At 39.4% G+C, this 16,984-nt stretch overlaps 1 protein-coding gene across 4 annotated transcripts in view; it reads right to left on the bottom strand.

The window, feature by feature from the left end:
• Positions 1-602: 602 nt before the first annotated feature.
• The window catches only part of COL12A1 (collagen type XII alpha 1 chain), a 112,666-nt gene continuing 96,284 nt past the window's right edge, over positions 603-16,984 (bottom strand). For 3 of the 4 annotated variants that reach the window (XM_074368730.1, XM_074368731.1, XM_074368733.1), the window contains 8 exons: positions 13,056-13,109; positions 11,647-11,718; positions 8,455-8,490; positions 8,281-8,347; positions 5,978-6,166; positions 4,963-5,031; positions 3,875-4,045; positions 603-1,629 (listed from right to left, as the gene is read on the bottom strand). In XM_074368730.1, coding sequence (XP_074224831.1) covers positions 1,454-1,629; positions 3,875-4,045; positions 4,963-5,031; positions 5,978-6,166; positions 8,281-8,347; positions 8,455-8,490; positions 11,647-11,718; positions 13,056-13,109 — 834 coding nt within the window. In that variant the 3' untranslated portion in view covers positions 603-1,453. Of the gene's footprint in view, positions 1,630-2,404; positions 2,840-3,874; positions 4,046-4,962; positions 5,032-5,977; positions 6,167-8,280; positions 8,348-8,454; positions 8,491-11,646; positions 11,719-13,055; positions 13,110-16,984 lie in introns of those variants that run through there. The other variant, XM_074368732.1, reaches the window with a different exon arrangement.

Raw genomic sequence — 16,984 nt, 5'->3', positions numbered from 1 at the left:
AAACAATACAATCATTTATTATCTATGTCTTTTGATCTTGGTCTCCAGGAAGCATCTAACTCCAATATATTGTTCTGTGGAAAATTTTCTATCAGTACCTCTCTCTTCAATTGATGTTGGTTCTTTCAAATGAATATTGACATTGTTTTCTTTGATATTTAGAATGGTGGTATTGTATTCGTAAAAGTGCAAAAAGAAAATATGACTAAATGCAAAAATGTCCATTAAGGAATTAACCTTTTTTGCAGTTAAACATGCTACTAGGTAAAGTATAGCAAAGGAAAGTGATTAAATGCATATGAAATCACGTAGGTGGTTAAAGGTTATTTGGTTGTTTGGGGTCTCCTAGGATACCTAGCTGTTTTTCCATCAACCCACCCATCCTCTATATTCCTAATAAAGTCTTTGGAATCTGCTGGACTTTTGAAGGCTCTCACTACTCTCTTTCTATGACTTCACCATATCATTAAAAATCTAAAGTTATTTAGCATAATTTAATAGTATTAGCAAGATTTGCAACTGTATCCAAGGATATGAACTTGTTTGTTGTAACAACCGCCCAAACAGTCCAAAAGGCCATTAAAGAAAAAAAAGACACCATGTCAAATTTTCAGTAGTTTTATTGAAAAATGCCTCTTTTGTTTCAGAAATAAATAATATAAGGCAGTGAAATTCACAATCTGCAGTTAAAATATAAAAGCAGCAATTCTATGTTCATAGTCTTGCAAACATTTTCCAACTGCTTTTGATAACTACGAAACATTATGTTCTGAAAAAAAAAAAGTTCATACTAAATATACAACACAAACATGCAATTCCATCTCTGCAGAACCGTCTGCAATTTGGCATAAATGTTAGTGTGTCTAAAACAAGGAGGTTTAAGGCAATATGGAACTGTATCCAGTTGATACAATTATTTCAGCTACATGGCTTAAGGTTTGTGGTTGTTAAAAAGATGTATAAGAGCATTCTATGCCCTAATGTATAACAGGAGATAGAAGAGGAAGATAAATAATTGCGATGGGGTTGACTTTCCCCTCCTTTTCGGTTCTAGGAGGGGAACTGCTTATAACTGAATTGCAAATAAGTATTGAAAAAGACAGACTGCCCTCTCGAAATATACAGTAGTCCTGGGTTCCAGGACTTACTGCTTAACCTAATAGTTTCACTGAGGCTGCCCGCTGTGCTAAGGGCCCAGGCACGTTCTCTCCCTGCAGCTTTTGTGAGCAAAGTATTTTGCAAGCATTTCAAGGGCAGAGGCAAAGAGTTCTACAGACTGCGTGCAGCGAGCTAGGCTTCCTGCAGAAACAAGGTTCCCTACAGTCAGAAGGGGTACTCTCGGATGAAGAAACGCCGGAAGAAAGGGGGCAGGTAAGATGTCCACTGCTCTGACCTGTAAATGAGAATCCCAGCCCCTCCCCCCAGCCTGGCCGGGCTGCGCGCGCGGTCAGGTTCACTGCCGGGGGCCGTGGCGCAGGGCGCGCCGCCAGCGCGCGGGGGGAGGATGCTCGTTGGCAGGTTCGTCGGCGCCGTAGTCCTCGTACTCGTCCGCGGTCCGCTCGGGTTCCACCGGCACGATGAAGGGCTCGCGCTCAGGCAGGTAGGCCCCGCCCTCGGGCACGTAGGGCTCTGTCCGATTCAACATTACAGTTATGGCATGATTTGGAAGGCACACACACAGCAAAAGCTAAATCATCACCCGAGGGGATGACACTCCAGCCTTGACCTCCTAACTATGAATAGATAAATTACAATGTTCCGATTACTTTCATTTGCAGAGAGAATTTGGTGATCAAATGATGAAATGGCACTTGTTTTTGACCTTCAGAGATCCAGCAGTGAATACAATCACGGCACAAATACCTGGGAAGGGTCAGAGACTGGGCCAGAGAGAGCTTTGCAAATTGCAAATGAACAGTTACTTGGGGATTTTGCACATTCCCAAGTTAACTGTTCATGACTTCAAACTCCTCAGTTCGAAGGACAATTTGGAAAGATGAGGAGGTGAAGGGACGTGATATTGGCTCCTAGAAACTGAACTCCGGAGGTGAACATCAGCTATCACCAGGTAATATACAGTACGTGACAATTTCTGTGGCTGTCTCTCCCACAGACTGAGTTACAGCTGGTGGGTGAAGCACACCAGTGACTAGAGCGAAACGGGAAGGAAAAACGTGATTATCAAACTTTGGTTTGAAAATTGCAATTACAAAACCCAAATGAGAGTACACGTACAAAAAGAAGTAATAGTAAGACACACGCCCTGAATCAGACACATCGCTAACAAGCAAGAGATGAGATTCTATTCGGTGTTATTCCGGCAGAGAGCAAGCAGCAGGCTTGATGCAGAAGCTGATTGGAGAACTGGTAAGTGATTTTAGTGGACAGGATCACATACAAATCATTTACAAGCCATAATTAGTTTATTATTTACATAAGATATTTCTCTTTAATTAACCAGGTTAATTGGTTTTTTTTTTTCCCTCAAAATGGCATCATCTCCCACGGTTAGTAGTTTTATTATGTGCCTCTTTTACAACTGAGGCTCCTCATGGCTGTGTGTTTGAACTTTTTTTTTTAAATAATATTTTTCTACATTATGACTGAAATGCATCAGGCTTATAAACTAACACGACTGCTTTTGTCTCATTCAAGTTAGTATCAAGAGTCTCCACCCTCCTTTTATGATGTCGACCCGGTTCGTTAACCATATCTGTGGTGAGATTTCCATACACACTCATTTCCTAATAAGCACGTGCGCAAACATCTCAGAAACAGGATTTTCATGAATTCAAACTGTAAGCAGCACTGGCGACTTAGAAAATTTGTTAGCCGGAACCTGAAACAGGTCAAAGATGATAGTTTTTAAAAGTTGAATTACTATGCAAAAAAATACATATACACATCCATCTAAGTATGTAATGGTTAAAGTATATATGTATATATCCATATATTTCCAGTTATTCACACATACCATAAGGCAGAGGTAATTGAAATTTATTTTATAAAGAATTAAATTGTAATTTTTTGAATGGATTGCATAAGAAATTTAAGATTCACTATTACTTTTGGTCATATGTAAGTATGTACATAAATATATAGATATATAGATATTTAGATATTCAACTACTCATGCACTACTTGCTAGTAGCCAACCATATCAAACAGCAGTATCATTTTTTAAACTTGCAAGATGCTTGAGAGTGTGCTGCTGAAAAGGTCACCGCTGACTGCTGCCCACAGCATGACTTTTTTATTTTCAGATCAGCAGATCTCCCCTGTCCTCACACTCCCCATATCAGGCCTAAGAGACTTCTGCCTCCTATAATTGTCAAATACTAGAATCTGACGACCAACTCTAAAAGAATTAAGTCCCAGAGTTTATCAACATTAATTCCATGGACAATGTGAGATAGTGAATTATTTTCAGTTGTCTGCACTATATTGTCAAATGGTTTGCCTACACATTCAATTCTCAAAACAATTTATATATATATAAATTCTTGGCATTCTACAGTTATAGTCAACATATCCCTGTTCCCAATCTTTAGATTAAAAAAAAAAAGTTAATTGGTAGCATTCTTTGAACTCCCAAGAGAAATAAAGAGAGGTTTATGATGGGATTTGGTAAATGCAGAAATATAGAAAGGAAGAGAAAATAATTATTCAACTCCTAACAGTGAAATCATGTTATAAAATTAACATTAATTCTCTTTGAGAGAGAATATTACTACATAATCAAAACACACAACTGAAAGAGTTTCTATCTTCCAGAAATCCTCAAATCCACTTTCCTTCATTCCTAGGGAACCTCATTTCCATTAAGGTTCTTCAATGCAGGTGAATTCGGGTTCTTACAGTGGCAACAACATACCTGGATAGCCTTGTCCGTTGTATGGGATGCTGGCACATTGGGACGAGTCACAGTATCCAGGAGGACCTGGGGGACCTCGGATACCTGAGTTTCCGGGACGACCAGGGGGTCCTGGAGGACCTCTTGAACCTGTGGACCCTGGTGAACCTGTTCTGGATTCTCCTTGTGGACCTATTGTGGGTTTAAAACAAACATTTCCCTTCTTGTTCAATACATCTCCTGAGGCAATCAGCAATACTTTGGCAACTCCACTACCTCAAGACTAGATGATTCACTAGTGTACGGGGAGGAAATATTTCCTTCAAAAATCACCAATATGAACCAAAGTGTGGAACTTTCTTACCAGTGATTTAAGCCAAAAATCCAACTACATTCATGATTTTATTTCAATGAAAACTGAGTCAGCAAGAATCGAGCCAAACTGAAGATATCCATGAGTTCTCCAGTTTGCTCCCACTCTCACAGAGATAAGACTACCTGCAGGAAATGGCTATGTTAGCTACAGCAGACAGGCAGGAAGACCCAGGAGTACCTGCTCCAGACAACACGAAGCGATGTTATTTCTGGACCAAGTGGTACATACTCAAGGTTACCATAAATATAAAGATTTAACCTCCAGGGCTGACCTTGGCTGCAAGGGTCTCATGGACCTTTTAACGAAGAAAAAATTCATTTTCAATCTAGTAAAGGAAACAACTATCCCTTCTTTCCAAAACATCAATAAAGAACTTGTGAATGAAATCTTGCAATATGACAGGATTTTTAATGAGAATGTATTTTCTCAGTCTGCTAGCAACATCTTGAAGAATACTAGAAGAAGCAGGAAATGACACCGTCTTTAAAGGCTATGAGACCAAACAAAACAAATAGGAATTCCATAAAAAGAAAACAGCAACCCTCTGTGTCACTTAGATATTGAAGTGATAATAAATGCTTAAATAGAACTCACTGAAATGTTTTTGGAGTTTCTTGCTAAAATGTATCCTGTGATGCCCGAAGCTAACGGGATGAGTCTGTGTCTCTCTTGGGGGCTGTGTGCTGTCTCAGTAGTTACACCGTTCATTTACTTGATATACTAGCAAACCTACCTGGGGGGCCGGGCAGCCCTCGGGGTCCTGGAGATCCAATACCCCTTTCGCCTTTCTCTCCTGGCAAGCCTAAGGAAGAACAAACGGAGAAAGTCCAGAGGGAAAATTACCTGGAAACATGTAGTTTTCATCTGAACTGATAATACTTGATTCAAGTAACTCATTTCCCTTAGTGAAAGCAAAACCAAATTTTTCACAGAAGTCCACTCTTTAAGCCAAATTCTTTCTAGACATTTGTGTAATTCCAGTTTCATAGCCAAGAAACAAATCTGGCTACAAGTCCGGGAGAAAATTATTTGAAGAAAACAAACATGTCTAATATATTATTTTAGAAACAGTAATGAAGAACAGAAATCTTGAAAAAATAGTTACAACTCACTGAAAACATCTTAAAGGTATCTCTAACCTCTAATCTCTAGTAACCCTATCAGTATAGCATCGAAACCATCAGAAGTATAGAAACATCTAAGTTTTCCCCAGGATGTTAACCACTATGTTGACAAAAGCGAGTACCCAGAATCCTGAAACATCTGGAATCAGAGATTCCTATTTTTCTTCTTTTCCTTCAATTACATGTATCTCCCATGAAATTAAAGCCAAATAAACACATACAACCAGTGCCAGGCCCTGAATAAAGGAACCAAAAGAATTTGGATCTAGAGTTATAGGGCTGCTTAAGTTGCTGTCCAAAGCTTGCCAGTCAAAACAATTAATAAGATTTTAGTGCCTGATTTAGTTTGCCAAGATAGTTTTTCTCATTAACAATCAGAAAATAGCATTATCTTTACTGAGATCTCCTGACAAAATCTTCCCATTTTCTAAGATATGGATCTCTCTGGCCTGCAGCTGCCTGAAAAGAAAGACAGGTCCATGGACACACCGTTCTTCTGGGGCCATCCAAACAAGACCAATGTCATTTGCCAAGTTCAGTCTTCCACATGTTTTTCAACCTGACCCAGCTCCTACACTTGCAAATTCCTTCCTTTATCCCTACGTGGTAGCTGGCAATGCCTACCTCGTTCACCCGGGGGTCCCTGCATCCCAGGTGTGCCTGGGAAGCCTGGTCGCCCCCCAGGTCCTGGTTCTCCTCTGGCTCCCGCGCTGCCGGGGGGCCCTGGGGGACCAGGCGGACCCGGCTGGTTGCGATTGGAGTGGTAATCATTTGGAATCTGATTTAGCATCTGATTGAATCTGTTCATCTGACCTGCCGGGAGAAATAAGACTTATTAGTAAGAAACCCAATATCAGGGAGGGGTGAGAGGATGAAACTGTTTTCTCTTAGTGTCTAGTGAAATCCATTTCTCTTCCTCCCCACTCCAGGAAATAATCTAATTAGTACCCTAAACATACAATAAAAGACTCCAGTCATCCCAGACAGAAGGACCCCTGATAAACACGTTTCCACAGAACACTGACCAGTAAGCCATCAGCATCACTATAAACATAAAAGAGTCATGAACGTTTAATGTGGTTCTGATTTAGAGCCCAGAGGTTTGCCAGATGATGTCACTCTAAAGAGGACCTTTTTTAAATTAGTAAACTATAGCATTTTTGTGTGTGTCCCTGAGGCAATGATAATTAGGCTTCAGTGTAACTGAAATCACCTGTGGATACATTGAAAACTACAAATCTGGGCCTCATCTCCAAAGACCATGATTCACCAGTTTAGGTGTGGCCCAGGAACCTCATTTCTCACAAGCAACATAGGTGGCTCCAATGCAGGTGCTCCTCAGGACCACACTGGGAGACACCTTGACTAGACTTCCGAAAAGGGGGGCCCTGTATTTGAGGCCACGCTCAGTTTGCAGGCACTGAGCCTTATCCCTTAATAGGCCTCGTGGCATAAGAAGAAATAGTCTGTGAAAAACAAGGAGGCAATAAGAAGTTCCTCACCAAAATGGACTTTCTGGGATCAAATTGACCTCAGTGGTCCTCCTTCCTTAGAGTTATAGAATAACTCAAAGGTCACAACTTAAAAGATCCAGTGTTTGCTGTTCCTGTCTATATGCAGGTGAAGATCACTAAAAATCCTAACAGAGAAACTGAAAAACCCTTTTATTTATTACATTTTTTTTACTGGAGTAGAGTTGATTTACAATGTTGTGTTAGCTACCGGTGTATAGCATAATGATTCAGTTTTATATATATATAAAATATATATATAATAATAATATTAATATAATAAAAAATAATAATATATATATTCTTTTTCATTATAGGTTATTGTAAGATATTAAATGTAGCTCCCTGTGCTATACATTAGGACCTTATTGTTTACTTATTTTATATATAGTAGTTTGTATCTGCTAATTCCAAACTGCTAATTTGTCCCTCTCCCCACCTTTCCCCTTTGGTAACCATCAATTTGTTTCCTACGTTTGTGAGTATGTTTCTGTTTTGTAAATAAGTTCATTTCTATCATCTTTTTTAGATTCCACATATATGTGATATCATATTATATTTTTCTTTGTATGACTACTTCATTTAATATGATAATCTCTAGGTCCATCCATGTTGCTGCAAATGGCATTATTTCATTCTTTTTTATGGCTGAGTAGTATTCCATTTTGTGTATATATGCCACAATTTCCTTATCTAGTCATCTGTCAGTAGACATTTAGGTTGATTCCATGTCTTGGCTATTGTAAATAATGCCACCATGAACACTGGAGTGCATGTATCTTTTTGAATCAGTTTTCTCCAGATCATGCCCATGAACAGGATTGCTACATAATATAGTAACTCTATTTTTAGTTTTTAAGGAATCTCCATACTGTTTTCCATAATAGCTGCACCAAATTACATTCCCACCAACAGTATAGGAGAGTTTCCTTTTCTCCACACCCTCCAGGATTTATCATTTGTGGACTTTTTAATAATAGCCATTCCGACTGGTGTGAAGTGATACCTCACTGTAGTTTTGATTTGCATTTCTCTGATAATTAGCGATACTGAGCATCTTTTCATTTGCCTATTTGGCCAACTGTATGTCTTCACTGGAGAAATATCTATTTAGACCTTCTGCCCTTTTTTTGATTGGGTTGTTTGGGTTTTTTTGGTTACTGAGTCATATGAGTGAAAAGCCCTTTAAAAATACGATTTTATATCAGACTAAATGTAATGATAACAGGCTATTATTTTACCTTGGGTTATTATTTTATCTCAGTGACAATCGGACAATGTACAAAAATAAGAGATCATCAAATGAAATAGAAACACATATCTTAGAAACTTTATGACACAAATTCTGCATTTTCCTGCAGTTAATTAAAAGAAAAATTTCACATAAAAATTACATTAAAAAGTAGAAAAAATTACCACTTATCAATTGTTCACAGACTTGTCTTGCAACTGCTCGCATCATGTTCTGAGATGCAATGTCTCCCTAGTTAATTAAATCAGTGAGAATCATTAGCATATTATTTCTATAGTTTCAGATGTCAATGTTTAACACGCAAAATAAATATAAGTCAAATGTTAAGAAATACGTACTCTGTCACCTTTCTCTCCTTTCAATCCAGATGGACCCTGAAATGTAGGAATTTCATATATTATAAACTGACAAACATGGTTTAAATGATTCATGAATGGACAAGAAAATGAAAGAGAGCAAAATCTGCTTTCTAACCAATTAGCACCCTGACACATCATATTTATAGCCATGTTACATTTCGCTTATCTGTGAAAAGAAATCTAATCTATCCCCTCTCTCTGCCTGTCTCTCTCTCAGAAGCACATGTCCTCCATAGTAGTGCTGAGATGTGAATTTTATCATCACAGATTTAGAAACTATGTGCTATGCATACATTTTGTGCTGCCATTGACAGTCTAGGTCTGGGACTGAAATACACTTAAAATTTCCCTTTATATCACCAAGGCTGGAGAATTCAGCTAGTGACTATAGACTGTCCGTGAGGTCAAACTTGGTTCAGTTCTAGTAAGAACCCATTTTAGTTAGAGCTTTTTGTCAGTTACTTAACTAAATCATACCTCTAACTTCTTCCAATGATTTTTTGCACATTGCATGTGAAAGGAAACATGTGCCTCCCTTATTAACAACTCAATCCAAATGGTGGTCCAACATCCTAAACGCAACCACAGAATCTTTGTCCCTATTCGGTCACGCTTTTCACTGTCCATGAGAGGATCTTGGAAAAAGTTTTCCTCAGAGCACAAGAAGTTTTTGTCTTTCAGTAATACATCTTCAGGCTGTCAGCTGCTGTCATGGCAGGAATATCCAAACCATTGACAAATCTGATGTTCAGATAATATCCCAAACCAAATTGCTTCTTACAGTAACCAAGAATCTTGCCTGAACTTCTCCAATTGCTTCCTAATCAGTCTTCCTACTTCCCATTTAGCCCCTTAAGAGTCTTTTCTCCCCAGAGAAGCCAGACTGATATGTTTAAAAGGAAGATTGGCTCATGTCACCCTTCTGGCTGCAAGGGCTTTCCATCACCCATAGAATAAAATAAGAATTCCTTACCATGGGGAGATGGTCTACATTGATGGCCTCTGCCCAGCTATCTGACCTCATCTTTTATCCCTCTCCCCTCACTCCCCTTGCTTTGGGTGCTGTTCCTTGCACATGCCACTCCCATCCTCACTCGGTCTTTGTTCATGCTGTTCCCACTGCCTGGAATCCTCTTCCCACAGCCTGCCCCCTCTCCTCATTCCAGCGTCACCTCCTCAGACAGGCTCCCTGACTACTGATCTGAAATAGCTGCTTTCCCACCACCACAATGATCCCCTAACCCCTTACATTGTCTTTTTTCTTCACGTCATTCATCATCTCCAGAACCTACCTCATCTGTTTATATGATCTGGGTCTATATCCACGACTAGAATCTCCATGAGGGCAAGGACTTTGTCTGTATCCCCAGAACCTAGAACACTGACTGGCACATGTAGGCATCAAGCAAATAGGTGTTGAGTAAATGAATAAAAATATTCCACCAGTCATTCCTGGAAACATCCACTATACAACATCAAGTGTATAAGTTAGCAAGAAGACACTGTTGGTTACAGTAATTAATGACAGAAGCTATCATGATTGGCCATGTTCTCTGCTAAGAACTTTATGCACCCATTTGCTAGTTTTGGTTTAGAAACTAAAGGTAAGTTAGAAGAGAGAAGAAAAGAAGTAACTTGCCACCTTAGAATGGTAAGGAAGATAAAGGGGAAAGAGTGGTTAGAAAAGGTCCAAATAAATGTTACCAAATTATAGCCATAAGAAAACCTGGAATTTGGCTCTCCCTTTGCCAAAAGTACTGGACTCTTATGGAAATATTATTATTTAGTTTGGCACCTTTTGCAAATTTCAGGGAAATTTTTTTCCTTCTACTTTGAGATTGTTCCCAGATTTTTTTTTTAATTTACTGCCACTCTGAGATTGTTCTAGTATATATGATTTGTAGAAATCATCTTTATTACCAGCATCTAGAGATCACCTTTCAAGTAAAAGAAGTGAAGTTTTTCTTTCAGGTTTCTAGCCACAGCCATCAATTACATCAGTGACAGTCTTATGTAAGAATCTATTTCAGTCGCAGTAAAAAGAAATAGAATTCTGAACGGGTAGAAAAGTTCCATGTCCTTTTAACTGCTCTTGTGAATTTCTGCCACGATTCATTGAGGAAAAGAGAGTAATAAATTCATGGGATAAAGTGCACACAGATTATCAGGTATCTCAGGAGTCCTGTCATCTTTATGCTACTCGCTTCATTTTATATAAACATAGAAGGCAGGCCATGTCACATTAAGATGCCACCTGAAGTTAGTTTGACATTAATTTTTCTTTTAATTTGGGTTTACACAACTTGGACAATACTTAAGAGAGAAGTTCGGTTCACAGAACTGCCCTGATTAATGTGTCATTGTCATTATTAATAGTTGAACTTCATTATCTTGAAGATAAGTTTTTATATTTCAGAACTTTATTCAGATGAAAAAAAAAACTGCTTAAAATAAGTTCATTCTTCAATCATACAATTCAAGACGAGCTTGTAAGGAAGACTCGGAAGCCCAACAGTCATTACAAATACTTCTGGACATTTTAGGAACATCTCAGGTTCGGTTTTGGAGATGCTAGTTTGAAAAGACTAGATACGTAATACCATCGTAGCTATTATTTTAAGCAAAACATCTGATGAAAAGGAATAAACTGGGTGTAAACTGGAGCAGGACAGTATAAAAAAGTGAAATAGTGGATTAGATAAATCCTTTTAATTCTGGGACTCCTGCTCTAGCATCCTCGATGGGAGAGAAAAGAGCAAACGACGTGGTGACAGGATCCTGCCTGAGAGCTGACTTGTGCAGAATGGAGGTGCTACGCACCATCGTCATGTGTTTTTTCCCTCTGAAGCAGCACCCTGCTCCAAAATAAAAAGAGTGATTTTGCTGACCCAGCTCTGAGTGTTTACACAGTGCAGAAGTATGCGTCTTGGCTCATAATCCCATTCTCCTTTTAAAGAAAGCTTATGACCACAGTTTTCATCCCAGAACGTTATAACTCAAGAGAGAAGAATTTTAGAACTGGTACCAAGTTAAATCCCTGGGTTTAGCATAGTTTCAACAAAGGCTTCAAATACATTGCAGCAGAGATAACACAGACACGCCACAGCCCAGCAGCCTCCTTGCCATTCACGGCTCCGGCTCAACGACATAGCATGCAAGCCGCCTACTTACTGGTCTGCCGTGGTCTCCTGGTTTTCCTGGTTTCCCACTCGGTCCTGTGACTCCCGGAGAGCCTGGGCTTCCCTACGACACACAGGCCAAGAAAGGGATGGATATGATGAGACAAGAGTCCCCTCTAAAGTAAACTAACCAAGCATGGCCGGTCTTAAAGGCCTTTAGCCCATAATCACACATTAAGGAAAAGTAAAATCAAACTTAAAGATAGCATGGAGGGGAAAAAAGAAAAAAAAAACCTTGAAAATTCCCATTCAATCTTGATGGCCTGTATAGTTCTAAAATACATTTTGAGACCATTTGAAACATATATACATATACTGTATTTTCAGTTTCAGAGTTACAGACTGGGATCCTAGTAGATTGGCTACAAAGTGAATTTGCAGAAAGCAATTCCTGTTTTTTTCATCCATGTCTATTACCAAACCAGAACACCCATCAAAAGACAGGAGTGAAAATTCTGTCTGGGGAGGAAATTGAGACAGTAACTGGGCACCATGTGGTGGAGTTTCCCCATGTCTCCTGGGAGTTCTAGCTCAGCCTAGAAATTCACTTTTTCTTTAGTACATTCGCTACACTTCCATTTTCTTCTATCATATCAGCACCCTCCACCCCACCCAAACCATAAGAATTTCTCCCTGTTGCTTTTAACACAGCTTTAAGACATTTTAGCCACATTCTTAGTAGAATATTTGTAACATCAACTCCTCAGTACATTATGTTCTAGAGCCTAAAATTTCCTTAAAATGGAATCATCAGATTTTTGTAAAACAATCCTTTATTCATCAGTTATGTAAATTTTAAGCTCTGTAGATGAGAGTCTACTATCCATTTAAACTCTACTTGAGAACATATCTATTAAACATAAGTCATACAATTATCTTAACATATGCTCTCAAGTCTTCATATCTTGCCAGAAGCCATGAAGAGCATCCATCATCTCAAACAATTTAATGTGATCTCACCTGGATACAGGTATAAAAACTACTTTCAAAATCATTGGCTTTGGTATTTTCCCCAAAGATCTTAACTAGAAAACGTACTTGGGTAAAATTTACTTCCTCAGAATGATCAATGTCCTTAAAATTCAAATATCACAGGCCACAGACACTTAAAATTCTAGAATAGGAATTAACCAGAGAGGTCACGAAACCTTCACCACTTAAAGTGGGGATGGAAAGAACTGGGACACTCAGTTTTTGATGTTTCAAGCATAACTTGATTAAACAGACTCTCTTTTAACACATCTGTTTTCTCTAGCCCATTTTGACTTGGGAGAATAAAAGCAAGCAGCTCCCTTGACAGCGTGCCTACAGCACAGATGGAAAGTGCCTCAAAGGCCAGGTTACTGGGCTGCTCCTAGCAAGTGGGGGTAGGGGTTTAAGTGTCACCCATTCCATTCTTACCGGTGGCCCAGGGGGGCCCCTGGGTCCCATTGCACCATCTTTTCCAGTAAAACCCTATTGTGAAGAAGAAATGGATTATGGATTAGTGAAATAACGACCAAGCGAAAAGGAAAGACCCTAAACAGATTGATAAGGACTTAACCCAACTGCAGGTAACTTTTCAATATAAAGACAAATATACCCCCCAAAAAAATGCTTTTCATTTAAGTTATGCCTTTTATTGAGTAATTCATTTCTATACTCATTCATTTATCGAGTTACAAATAAACTCATTTTAAGAGCCAATCTAGTCTTCTCCAAGGAAGGCAGATTCTTTTTATGAAGATACTAGCTTTTGCTTTTCTAAGAGTGGAAATAAATCGAAAGGAAAACTAGCCTTTTCTGCTGAAAAGTCAATGTCCACTAACTGGCCCAGGAAGTATTAAGTAGGAAGAAAGGATTAAGTTGTGGAGGAAAGCACGTGACATCACAGAAGATGCAGGAGAGGCCAGCCACCTGGTTAAAAACTCCCTTCTCCATTTCCTAAGCAACACCAGACAGCCAGGCCAGGACCACTGATGTCTTCACTCCTGGGGGATTTCTCTCCTCGCCTCCAAGAAAGGGGCAAAGCGATCTCAACTCCTCCGAAGTCCACAATCCTCACTTAACATTTTTAGTTGCTTATCTCTCCTCATCTTACAGAAAGGCCAGCCCCTTATCAGGGTCAGGATGGGAGGAGAGACGTGCTCTGGGAGCGCTGGGCATCTGTGCGCAGGCTCGCACGGTGCCAAATGACCTCTGCCTGGAATGAATCAGTTGCTGCCCAGTTAGCATTCATCCCAACAGCAGACCTCTGAAACCCAGCCGAGGATTTCTGAGTCAGGCCTTTTTTTTTTTATGGCTGCTGCATTCCGCTGTCAAAGGAGATTTTTGTCTCCTTTGAGAATAAGTGACAATTTTATGCATATTCTTGGATTCTAACAAAAATCAAGAACATTTGGATCACTGCATTACGTATCCACACTCCCATTGATTTTACAGAAGAGGAAGTTTAAATTATTTCTTTAAAATTGTGTTAGAAATATTTCACACCCCTCTCCTGAAAAAAGTCTTTTTTTTTTCCAGAAACTTATAGAAATACTTCAGCCTGTTTTCTGGAAGACCTAGGCCTGCTTAACAAAAAACAGACTCCAAGCTCATCTGATGTACCTCAGCATTGCTTCTGAGAGCCACTTAAGAAGCAAAATTGCCCGCAGTATTGTTTGGACAATTCGAATGGCATTTCTACCATCTAAATTCCTTCCAACCTCTGCAGAAGACAATTTTTCTTTCTTTCTTTTTTTTAGGTGACTATCATATCTCTGAATAATCCTTCAGTCATCCTAAGAACTTCCTGATCAACCATTTTCTCTTTTTTTCTAGCTTTATTGAAGTAGAATTGACAAATAAAAATTATATATATTTATGGTGTACACGTCACATTCATATAAATATATATATATATACTATATATATAGTGAAATGATACCACAATCAAGATAGTTAACACATCTATCACCTCACATAGTTATCATTTTCTTGTGTAGTGGGAACATTTAAGATCTACTGTATAAGGAAATTTCAAGTACATAGTATAATATTAACTGTAGTCATCATGCCGTACATTAGATATTCAGAATTTACATCCTGTGTAACTGAAACTTTGTACCCTTTGTCCAACATCTCTGAATTTCTCCCCCTTCCCCTGCCCCTGGCAACCACCAGTGTCTTCTCTGCTTCCATGAGTTCAACTTTTTTAAGATTCCATACATAAATGAGATCGTGCGGTATTTATCTTTCTGGGGTTGGCTTATTTCACTTGGCACGTCCTCCAGGTACAAGATCCATCCATGTTGTTGCAAATGACAATATTTCCTTCTTTTTTAAGGCAGAATAATATTCTACTATATAAATTTTATTTTCTTTATGCATTCATCCATGGATGGACACTTAGGTCTAACCAACCATTTTCTTTTAGAAGAAACATATGCCTAAATTGGGGTGAAGAGGATTTCACTCTGATGGTCTCAGAAGGGCTACCACTGAGCCATCTGCAGAACTTTGTGATGTATTTTTTCTCCATTTTCAAAGCTGTACCAGTTATTGCTGCCTCCCTCCCAGTAAGGAAGGCTGAGACGGCCTACGGTTGTTTTCATAGTTTCACATGTATTACATGCCTGTACATGTGGCTCTTTTGCTACTTTCTAAGAGTCCCCAAAGCTGTGCCTCATTTTGAAAATCATCTATGCTGAAAACAACCAGGCACTCTGTTCCAACCAACTCTGTCTTGGTAACAAGTCTTCCTTCTACCACGATCCTTGGGTTTGCTCTCCTGAACTTTCTTTTCTCTTCCACCACAGGGTTCAATTTTCGTTCTTTTTCTTTCTTCCTTCCTCTCTCCCTCCTTTCTTTCTTTCTTTCTTTCTTCCTTTCTTCCTTTCTTTCTTTCTTTCCTTTCTTTCTTTCTCAGCTGAGATGCCTGCACCCAAAGTCTAACTTTCCAAAATTATTTTTGTTGCATCAGCTGTGCATCCTACTTTCACCATCAGTGTAGGGACCTAAGTGGCAGGTTGGCGTATAAGGCTGTGTCACAAAAAGAGAACCGATTTCCTGAGAGGCCTCCTCACCCTCAACACAAGAGTCCAGGGTGGCCTCACCACAGAGCTCGATTCACAGGTTAGAATTTGAGAGTGAAAACACATAGTCCTTCCCACTTCTTCACTTTTCAGAGAAGCCGTGGTGGTGGTTCAGAACCATCACTGAACTGCCAGTTCAGAAGGAACATCTTGATGGGATGGTGGGACGTGCACTGGTGACCCACTGAGTCTGCGTGCAGCCCATGCTGGGTGGATGTGACGGACCCAACGAGGCTTCAGTAGGAGCAGTGGCAAGTGAGGCAGCCCAACATTGCTTCTTGATCACGATATTTTGAGTTTTGTCTTCTAACCCAATACACTGACTTGTCACCTTCGCAATCTCACTCTTGTCCTTTATTGTAAAATAATAATTCCAAAAGACAAAAGTGCTGGTCTCAAAAGAGTCAGAAGAATATATGCATATGAGTACCACAAGGTCCCGGATTCCTAGAGAATACAGTTTTCTCTTTGACATTTCTCTCTCTCTCCCCCAAACTCAAAAATAGGCATAGAAGCTGATAAATTTCACGGGCTTATCATCCACCATTTGGTATTATCCGGGCAAATCTGTGCTCCATCTGAATGACCCAACTCTCTGCCCCCTGGTGTCTCGGAGGTGGCAAAGTTAACAAATCAATGTGTTTAGTGACAACTATTATAGCGCTGACCTCTCGGTTCCCACTGCTGGTCATATGTTTTAACTTGATTAGTCAAAATACAGACAACAATCAGACTGCTGTCTGAATGAGAAGATGCTAGGAAGTCATTCATTCCTTGGTTTTGAGGAACTCTTAAAATCTCTTATTAAAGCATTCACGGTATCCTCTGAAGCCAAATGTTCCTATAACATTGAATAGAGCACAGAAGCCATGTTCACTGTGTTTCCCATTTACTTGTCCTAGAAAAAAACTGGGTTTCCAGGGAAAGGGTATAGCCCAGTGGTAGAGTGTATGCCTAACATGCACGAGGTCCTGGGTTCAATCCCCAGTACCTCCATTAAATAAATAAATAAATAAATAAATAAATAAATAAATAAATAAATAAACCTCATTACCTCCTCCCCTTTCAGAAAGAAAATAAAAGCCTATTTACCTCCCCCCCAAAAAAGAGCAAAACTACAAGCTGCCACAAATGAGAAAAATCCCTCCCAAATCTCAGTTGTCTCCCCATCACAGAGGCCTACAAGTGGTATTTGAGCTCTAGAGGTGTGCAGAAGATACCCCGGACTTCATAGAAACGTCACAGAAAATGCCATGGAAACCAAGACTACTCTCA

This window comes from Camelus bactrianus, chromosome 8 (assembly GCF_048773025.1).
Source record: "Camelus bactrianus isolate YW-2024 breed Bactrian camel chromosome 8, ASM4877302v1, whole genome shotgun sequence".
Classification (NCBI taxonomy): domain Eukaryota; kingdom Metazoa; phylum Chordata; class Mammalia; order Artiodactyla; family Camelidae; genus Camelus; species Camelus bactrianus.
The sequence above is the reverse complement of the archived record's forward strand: the minus strand, read 5'-3'. Positions and strand labels throughout refer to the sequence as shown.